This window comes from Trichechus manatus, unplaced genomic scaffold (assembly GCF_000243295.1).
Source record: "Trichechus manatus latirostris isolate Lorelei unplaced genomic scaffold, TriManLat1.0 scaffold00116, whole genome shotgun sequence".
In the NCBI taxonomy this organism is placed as follows: domain Eukaryota; kingdom Metazoa; phylum Chordata; class Mammalia; order Sirenia; family Trichechidae; genus Trichechus; species Trichechus manatus.
Genome location: NW_004444052.1, coordinates 3,735,116 through 3,745,348, shown reverse-complemented (window position 1 = coordinate 3,745,348; position 10,233 = coordinate 3,735,116). Strand labels below are relative to the sequence as shown.

General features: G+C 41.1%; 1 protein-coding gene across 1 annotated transcript in view; it reads left to right on the top strand.

Moving 5' to 3' along the window:
- MARCHF11 (membrane associated ring-CH-type finger 11) overlaps window positions 1-9,816 on the top strand; it is a 155,645-nt gene extending 145,829 nt beyond the window's left edge. The window contains exon 4 of the mRNA XM_004384048.2: window positions 9,346-9,816. Within this exon, the coding sequence (XP_004384105.1) occupies window positions 9,346-9,668 (323 nt within the window). The 3' untranslated portion in view covers window positions 9,669-9,816. The remainder of the gene's footprint in view (window positions 1-9,345) is intronic.
- Window positions 9,817-10,233: the final 417 nt, after the last annotated feature.

The window sequence follows — 10,233 nt, the reverse complement described above, 5'->3', positions numbered from 1 at the left end:
GACTTAACATAACCCTACACTAATAGGAGGGGAGCCCTGTTGGTGCGGTGGTTAAAGTGCTCAACTGCTTATCAAAAGGTTGGAGGTTTGAAACCACCAGTCACCCCATGGGAGAAAGACGTGACAGTCTGCTTCCGTAAAGATTTACAGCGTTGGAAATCCTATGGTGTTGCTATGGGTCAGAATGACAGTGGGTTTTTATACTAATACTGTCTCAGTAACATAACAAAGATAACCCATTCCCAAATGGGATTGTAACCACAGGGGTTAGGATTTACAACACATTTCGGGGGACACAATTCAATCTATAACAACAGGGTTCTGTTCTCAGGGAGGACACAGCTGATCAGGAGTCACAGGCACATAAACACGTTGTTACAGTACAGGATACAGGTAAAACCACACAGGTGTTCTCTGGGTTGGAAAGTACAGTGTAGAAGGCGGGAGCGGTCACTTTTGTTTAGTGGGTCAAAGAGGACGTTACGAGAAGATCTGCATCTTGAAAAATGCGTAATTAACAGTTCACCAGGCAGAGGCAGGAGAGTGGGCGTCCTAGGCAAAGGGAACTCTTGGTTTCACGGTTTTAGCTCAGATTTGCTAAGAAGACAAAATCAGCAGAATTTAGGGCAAAGGGATGAGTAAGAGAGATGGGTCTAGGTAACTCTCAGGTTTCTTGCTATTTGACTTGGGCGGTGGATGGCCATGAACTTAAATAGGGACACGGGATAATGAAGCGCATTTAAGCTATGTAAGACCTTTCAGAAGAGGGTACTTTTCATCACTGCCAAATAGTACAGGGCTCCTTGAAAGGATTATCCTTCACATTAAAATTTGGCTTTGCCATCTTGCGTAGTCCCAGGCAGTGACGTCATCAGTGTGGCAGATCCAGCACAAATGTGCTCCTGGCATCCAGGTGATGACTGCAGATTTCACTGACTCGGGACGGGGGAGAGCGAGAGGCAGAGCCATAGAATGGACACTCTGATTTCCCGTCCTCTTTTCCGGCTGTCACATTGCAGTCAATCATTGTGTCTTCGTGTGTGTTGTCTGCTTTGGGGGGAGGGTGTAGTGGGGTAGATTGGTTCATCATTATTTAGAAATTACCAGTTGCCATCAAAACGACTTCAACTCCTCATGACCCCATGTGTGTGTGTCAGAATAGAACTGTGCTTTACAGGGCTTTCAACGGCTGCTTTTCAGAAGTAGATTGCCAGGCCTTTCTTCTAAGGTGCCCTGAGTGGACTCAAACCTCCAACCTCTTGATTAGCATCCAACTGCCTTAACCATTTGTATCACCCAGGAACTCCATTTAGAAATTCGCCAGCCTCTATTGTCAAGGATTTTCATGTTGTGGGAAGTTTCTGAATAATTCGTTGTCATTATCATGTCTGTTGCTTAGAAAATTTTATTACCAGTGGAAATGCTGAGTGTGTCCTTGAGCCCCTGAATTCAGGCTCTCATGACCAGCTTGCCATTATCACCTTGATCTGTGAACTTGGTTTCAGACAATTCTGAGAGCAGCAAAGCTCTATACCATTTTTATTTAGCAGTAGAAAAATCAACACATCTTTCATAGACCTAAGTGCCTTTTATGTGGGATATTTCTTTGCATTATTTGTTCCTACAAGGGCAGCACTGGAGATACGTATTCAACACAAAAATATAAAACTTAGAGGCAAAGACTGAATATATATGGCATCATAACAGCCGTTACGCTCACAAAACTAGGCTGTCTTAAACTGGTATCCTAAAATCCAGGCCTTGGGGAACTACAATGTCCTGATTATGTATGGAGATTTTCATGGTTTTTGCTTTAAGCAAAAAACATCCAGTAAGTATAGAAGCGATTTACGGTGGGTTTGAACTGTCGGCCTTTCGGTTAGCAGCTGAGTGCTTAACCACTTCACCACCAAACCCGTTGACACCTGTTGCCGTTGAGTCTATTCTGACTCAACTCACAGTGACCCTCTAGGACAGAATAGAATTGCCTTATAGGGTTTCCAAGGAGTGGCTGGTGGATTCAAGCTGCCGACCTTTCGGTTAGCAGCTGAGCGCTTAACCACTGCGCCGCCAGGGCTCCACTTCACCAGCAGGGCTGCTTTAAAAAAAATAAAAGTCATATTAATAAGACTCAGCAATGGCAAAGTGACTTTTAAACTGATTTTTACACTCATATGTTAAGTTTCCATAAACAGCAGGACATTTAAATTTGGGATAGGTTGAGAAATAGTACCAGGAGGATAAATACATTTTATTCCATTCCAGCAAAGATTATCACAGCAAAGCGTATCTTGCACCACAGCCTCATTTAGGTAACCCTGTCTGGAGAAACCATGCTCTGGTCTTCACCAAGTAGCAGCAGAAATTAAAGAGTCAAACATGGGGCCACTTTATGAGATTGGCACTAAACTGTTCTTCTAGCACGCGGTATTAAACATGACCCTAAGTCAGCATTCTGCTTCTCAGAATGACATAGAATTACGTTTGTAACCACCACATTTGGTTATGTACAGATGCACACTATCTGTCCTAGATTGAATTGTGTCCCCCAAAAATATCTGTCAACTTGGTTAGGCCATGATTCCCAGTATTGTGTGGTTGTCCTCTATTTTGTGATTGATATAATTTTCCTCTGTGTTGTAAATCCTAATCTCTGCCTGTGGTTAATGCGGCAAGATTAGATTATGTTAAAGAGGATTAGGGTGGAATGTAACACCCTTAGTCAGGTCACATCCCTGATCTAATATAAAGGGAATTTCCCTGGGGTGTGGCCTGCATCACCTTTTATCTTACAAGAGATAAAAGGAAAGGGAATTGAGCACAGGGGGAGACCTCATACCACCAAGAAAGCAGCACTGGGAGCAGAGCGCATCCTTTGGACCAGAGGTTGTTGAGCTGAGAAGCTCCTAGTCCAGGGGAAGATTGATGAGAAGGACCTTTCTCCAGAGTCGACAGAGAGAGAAAACCTTCCTCTGGAAATGACACCCTGAATTTGGACTCCTAGCCTACTTTACTGTGAGGAAATAAATTTCTCTTTGTTAAAGCCATCCGCTTGTGGTATTTCTGTTATAATAGCACTAGATAACTAGGACACTGTCTGTCTGTCTATCTATCTATCTATCTAACTAACTAATTCACAGGATTGCCTCACACATGGTGATCCCATGGGTGTCAGAGTAGAACCGTGCTCCATATGCTTCTCAATGGCTGATTTTTCAGAAGTAGATTTCCAGGCCTTTCTTCCGAGATGCCTCTGAGTAGACTTGAACCCTCAACCTTTCAGTTAGCAACCGAGCATGTTAACTGTTTTCACCACCCAGAGATTCCATTATCTATTCATCAGTCCATCCATTCATCTCTTTGTCTCTCTACCTACCATATTTTTATGAAAATAACACACGCCTTCAACATTTGTTTGCCAACAGCTCCCTCCCCCCTTCCCATCAAGGTTTCTTCGTAATTGTGCTATACTAATTTTTTTTTACAGCAGCATGTAAAAAAATTGGTATAGCACCGCTTAAAAAAATGCTTCGCTGCGGGAGGAAGTGGTTGTCAAATAAATGGAGAAGGCATACGTTATTTGCATAAAAATATGGTATCTATGTCTATCTATCTATCTGTCTATGTGAGAGAGAAGGAGAGAAAATCTTGGAATCTTGGCAAGAGGAAATAGTGAAATTTAAGCTAGAAATCTCGGGCATGTTCAAAATCGAGAGCCTTTTTTGGCCAGATACCTGCTGTGAGTTCTTTAGATTTCCCAAGGGTCATTTCGATGGAACAGCACGCAGTGTTTCTGTTTGTTCCATCAGGGGGCTTGCATTCTTGTCAAAGCTCAGGGGTTGTGCTGCCTCCCAAGAGAGGTTGGCTTACCAGATGAAGCCCCCACCACTTAGAGTGTTCCTTCAAATGAGGTTTCCCAACTCTTTTTCTCTCCCGTGGGTGGGAGGAGAGGAAGGGACTATGTCATTGGCACTCCAAGAAATATAACAGTGTCAGTGACACACCAAAAGCATTAAAGACAGCAACTAATTGTGTACCTTTGCTGAAGTCACAGCCTCCAGGGCTTAATCTACTCATTTTAAATGAGGATGGTGTAGTTTACCCACAAGGTCTCTTCTAGTTGGTCATTCTGTGACTAGGAGAGACTGCCACACACTGGAAATTCCACCGGGTACGACTGTAGTATTCAAGGTTTACATTTAGAGAAATTTGGGCTCCAGTCACAACTCTGATTCTTACATTTTCATGATGTTGGACAAGTTGTTAAACCTCTCTAGGTCTCAATTTCATCATCGTTAAAATTGTACAATAACAGCAAAAAACCGTTGCCGTAGAGTCAACTCGCAGTGACCCTATAGGACAAAGTAGAACTGCTTTGTAGGATTTCCAATGCCATAATCTCTCCGGAGGCAGACTGCTACATCTTTCTCCCGTGGAGTTGCTAGTGGATTCGAACTGCTGACCTTTTGGTTAGTAGCTGAGTGCTTAACCACTTCACCACCAGGGCTCCTTTAAAAAACACTTTTTTTTAATTGTAAAAATAATAGTATCTATTTCTAGAGTTGCTGTCCAGATTTAATGAAAATAGTGCAGGGAAAGCACTTAGTACCTGGCACAAACTAGATACTCAATAAAAATTTAGCTTTTCAATTATGAAAAACAATGAAACTCATCCAAGCAGCAGCTGAGACTGGTAACACAAGAAATAAAATTGTTTCAACAGTGGTTTGGTAGTTAACATCAAATAAAATGTATTGGTTTCACGAGTTTCTGTTAATTATAACAGCTCAGATATTGAAATAAACATAGACAAATGGTGTGTGCGTGCATGTATGTGTGTGTGTGCACAGGTGCCCATGAGCATGTGACCATATGTACATTTATAGTCTTCTCCATCAGCTCTTTGGGTAATTAGCTCATCTTCTACTACCACATAAGAATTTCAGCTAATGGATTCCTTCAAAATTTGGGATATATTTGATTTGTATAAAAACTGTGCCTTTATCTCAATGAAACTATTCCAGCCTGCTTTGTGTTCTTAAGATTATTCCCTAAAAAAATGTTCTTGGCACACCACTGAGGGAATACTCGAAATATTAAATGGCAAGAAAATGACAGAATCCAGCCAAACACGCGTGCGCGTGCGCGCGCGCGCACACACACACACACACATACATACATACATACACCACTCAATGCTCAGAAACCCCAAATTTCCATTCTTGTGAATCGCATCTTAATTGACATCATGCCATTAAGTAGCAAGTCTCCTAAAATATTTAATATTTACATTTTATAGAAATTATCATTGCTTTTCCCTTCAGGTTTAGTGACTTAGATGAAAAAGTTCATCTAAGCCTGTGCTGACCTGATCTGAAATTTTTCACTGGGACCAATGCACTTTAAGGCCTGACTTGGGATAATAGAGAACCAAGGTCACGGGGGAAGTGAGCTCCTCGGGTGTGGAACAAGAGGGGACCGGTCACCAGTACTAAAGGGCATCAGTCTGCTTTTGAAAGCTGGATTTTCAACACGTAAGCTAGACTTGAATGACTCCGTACCCCTGGGTTTCAGTGACCATAGTAGTCACGTCTTCTCATAACCACTAGTACAAAAAGCATTTGCCACAACTCCAAAACATTTAACCAAGAAAGAGGGAAAAAATGCTCAGCTCAGAGAATAGCCTTGTGGGAAGTTCATCATATTTCAGAACAATTTAAGCTTCTGGAGAGCAGGGAGCAATTCTGAGTGCCCACAGGGAGTAAAACAAAATGTAAGCCTCACTGGTAACTCGAAATGCAGTTAAGAAGCGGCCCCTGGAGTTGGAAATTCAAGAGGTCCGTGTCTTGTTGAAAACTTAAAGTAGTCCCATCTTTTTATGTCGTTGTTAGGTGCCGTCCAGTTGGTTCCGACTCGTAATGACCATCTGTACAACAGAACGAAACACTGCCAGTTCTGAGTGTACTTTAAAGACCCGTGGGATTTATTTCTGCTCATTTAGAAGTTTTATGTATTTAGAAAAGAGCTACCAGGGATATATTCACAGAAAGTGACTTTAAGCACTAGGAAATGATCTGATTTTTGGCCCTTCAAAGGAAATCAGTAAAAAAAAAGAACAAGATCCTACAAAATGAGTGGTTTCCTCTGGTTAGGCTGCCCCATCACAGCACTTTCCAGAATGAACATGTCGCAGGCTGTAATTGTTTTGTGATTAGTGTGAATGAATGTCCCTTACCACACAGATTCACTAGTGATTTTTAAATTAATAATAAGGCCTTGTATTTACATAGTTTCCATCATCAGAGGAAATCTGATTGCTTTATAGTTGATGAATTCCAATATATCTTCATACTATTCCTGCTGAACGTAAGGATTAGATATGCCAGTTGCATTTTAAAGAGGAAAAATAGAAGCAGAAAGGTTAAAGCACTGGCTGTGGAGAATTCAGAAAGCTATTAATAGAAACATCAATTAACATCTAACAGTCCTAGCTTCTATTTTGGCCCTTTCCCTAAAATATCTGGTCAGCTGGATCAACTTTGATAATTCTTTTGGAAAAGAAGTTGATCAAAACAATTTGTTGGCATTGTTACGATTGACAGAAGTTTGACTTTGTCCCCATTATTCTCAGGATATACAATTGGGCTGAAGACATTTTTATTTATTAGGCCACATGCATTCGTTAGTGGCCTGTCTTAATATCTTTGGAATGCTTTTAAGTCACATGTGTCAGAAGTTTATCCCCATGTAAGGGCAGTGGCTGCAACAGTGGGCTTAAGCATGACAACTATCGGGAGGACGGTGTAGGACCGGGCAGTGTTTCGTTCTGTTGTACGTAGGGTTGCTGAGTTGGAACTGACTCGACAGCACCTAACAACAACAACAACAACAAGGGAGCAACACAAAACTTAAGTTGTGATAATAGTTGGGTGTGATTGTCAAGGACTGGGAATCTCCATCACCTACCTGGCGTTATTTTAGCTGACAAAAAAAGTGAAAGACTCTCCCCCAACAAAAGCATGACTGGGAATCTCCATCACCTACCTGGCATTATTTTAGCTGACAAAAAAAGTGAAAGACTCTCCCCCAACAAAAGCATGAGCGAAATCCTTCATTGTACCTGTCTTAGGAGAAGGTTATTGCCTTCTTTTCTATCACCCACTCCTCCAGCCTTAAAAATAAGAGACACTGATTCTCTTTCCCTCTCTTCCATTACAGTTCCTGCCAGTTTTACCTCTGAAGTGTTTTTCACTTTGTTCCTGTTTTATCTTTTACTGCTGCCACTCTATGCCCATAAATGGGATAACCTCCTTATTTGTCTCCCCAACTTCTGCTTGTTTATTCCTCAGTCCATCTTAGATTAATTTTCCTAATACATCCTCCATAATTTTTGAAATTATAAATTATTCAGGCTCACAAAGAGAATACAGAATAATATGTTGAACATCCCTATCTCTACCATCCAGTCTTTAAAACGCAACATGAGGGATACAGTCAAAAGCTGTCTTTGAAGCCTTCCCCAACCCCCCTTCTCTCCTTCCCTCCCCACTGTCTTGAATTCTGTGGTTTTCATTCTCATGGACGTTTTTATTTACTTTTACCATATGTATGTGAATCCGTAAAAAAATGCATACCACTTCTTGGTTTGTTTTGTACATGGTATCACCCCAATTCTTTCTGCAACTTTCCTTGTTTCATGATGGCTTTGAGATTTTCTTTATGGTTTTGAGATTTACCCATGTTGGTACATGTGGCTTTGTTCTCTTCATTTCATTCCCATAGTCCCCTGAATCCTTATCTTACAATGTCTTCATTCTTCTGAGGATAGACACTGAGATTGTTTGCAATTTTTTTTTAATACAATTATGCAGTAACATTTGTGAACATGCTTCCTTAGGCACATGTGTGAGAGTTTCGCTAAGGCGTATACCCAAGAGTCTAAATGCTGGCAAGTAGGATCTGCTCATTTTCAAATTTATTGTTAAAAAATGGTTGTGCCAACTGACATGCTCTACTTACATGCCGTCCTCCATCTAAAAAAAGACTCTTCATTGGCCTCTCTGCTGGCTTCTCAGTGGAATAGCTCCTTGAAGGGAAGAGCTCCTTTGAACTCTATATGAAGGAACCTTGCCAGGGACTCCTCTGAAAATGCAACATTAGAGGTCACGAATTCCAAAGCTTGTGGACTACATGCTGAAATGTAAACGTGTGAAAAATGCGGGGTGCACAGTGGGCTCTGGGTGGACTGTGGAGAGAGTGCACCCTACCCAAAGACCATCAGATTCTAGTTACTTCGATGCACTTCTGCCGAACATAATGTATCAGTGCACCGTCTCTGGCTATGGACTTCTAATTTATAGTCCCCGACTTTCTTGCATTTTCCTGAGGGTCTGTTTCACAAATGTCTAAACATCCAGTTCACTTTATGAATTGCAAAGAACAGCAATTCTGCAGTCATGAACAGGGAAGAGCAAGGACTGTGGAAGTAGCCTGCCCAGGTTGGAATCCATGCTCCATCACTTACTAGTTGAATGCTCTTGAATAAGTTACGTAAGGCCCCTGTGGCTCAGTTTCCTTGTCTGTAAAATGGGGGAAATGTGAGTACTTGTTTCACAAGTCTGTGGTGAGAAGTAAGTGAGATAATCTGTACATAAAGCTTCCAAGAAGTTACTCAATAAATTTTTGTGGAATTATTGAGAAGAGTAAAAATAAAAAGTTTAATCGCACCTGTTTTGTGTCAGGCATTGTTTTAGGAACTGGGGAGACAGCCGTGACCTTAATACCTCACTCTTTCCCAAATTAAGTAGCCAGCTGGGTTCAAGCCTTTAACATATTTCTTGGCACATGGTGGACACACAAGGAATATATGTTAAATGAATACATGGACCTAAGGATTATCCTAAAAAAAACAAAACAACAAACCAAACCCGTTGCCATCGAGTCGATTCCTACTCATAGAGACCCTATACGACAGAGAACTGCCCCATAGGGTTTCCAAGGAGCAGCTGGTGGATTTGAACTGCCAACCTTTTGTTAGCAGCTGAATTCTTAACCACTGCGCCACCAGGGCTCCAGGATTATCCTAAGGCAAATCCTAGTGAGCCAGGTTGAAGCAAGTAAATTATACCCACAAGGGCTTCACTCTCTCTGTTTTGCTGTATTCTTATTCTTTGAATATTGGTTATTCCTCTGTAATATGGGTAGTAGCTTGCCATTTTCCGTAATATTTGATTAGTTAGTATATGATGATGATGATAAACAGCAAATAATTGACTGTTCCTTAGTTGTACACAAACATTCCCAACCTTCGATCATAACCAGTCGTATTTTGTTCTCCAACTTTAGGTCTCATTGTCCATGAAGGAGCTGCAGTTTACAGAGTGTTTAAGCGCTGGAGAGCCGTTAACTTGCACTGGGATGTCTTAAATTATGACAAAGCCACAGACATTGAAGAAAGTAGCCGGGGAGAGTCTTCCACAAGTAGGACTTTATGGTTGCCATTGACGGCTCTGCGGAACAGAAATTTGGTCCACCCAACGCAGCTAACCTCCCCAAGGTTTCAGTGTGGCTACATATTATTACATCTGTTCAATCGGATGAGGCCCCATGAAGATTTGTCAGAAGATAACAGCTCAGGGGAGGTTGTGATGAGAGTGACGTCAGTGTAGCAAAAGCAGAGCGTGGACCACCTAGCACATTTTGGAATGTAATTGCAATGAATGGTGAAACCATACCACTTCTGAAAAACACATCTATGAACTTTTTAAACTTTATGCTTTTTATATGAACATTTGAATTGCAAATACATTTTTCTGAATAAAAAGGAGTCCTCTTGTTCTTGGTTTTTTGATTTATGACATCTTTTATAAGTTGGTACTTGAAATCATTATATGTATTGTTTAACTGTTCTTGGTTACAAGGATGATGAAAGTTATCCTTGAGACCAAAACTATTTTTTCTTGCTTGTTTTAAATATATTTTTATCAAACTTTTTGCTCCATGTGTAGTTTTTTAGACATGCTCCTCATGGGTAAGAGTTCAGAATGCAGATCCCAAAGTACCTATCAAGTACACAAAACAGAGAGATGTTTCCAGAATTCTCTGCAGAGATGCTCTTCATGCCTTCTCTTAGCTGGCAAATGTGAGCATGACCTTTCCACTGCGATGAAATGATCTATCATCAGAATGCAAGTTCTAGGAATTATGACTTATTTTCTAACTTACAAAACAGTA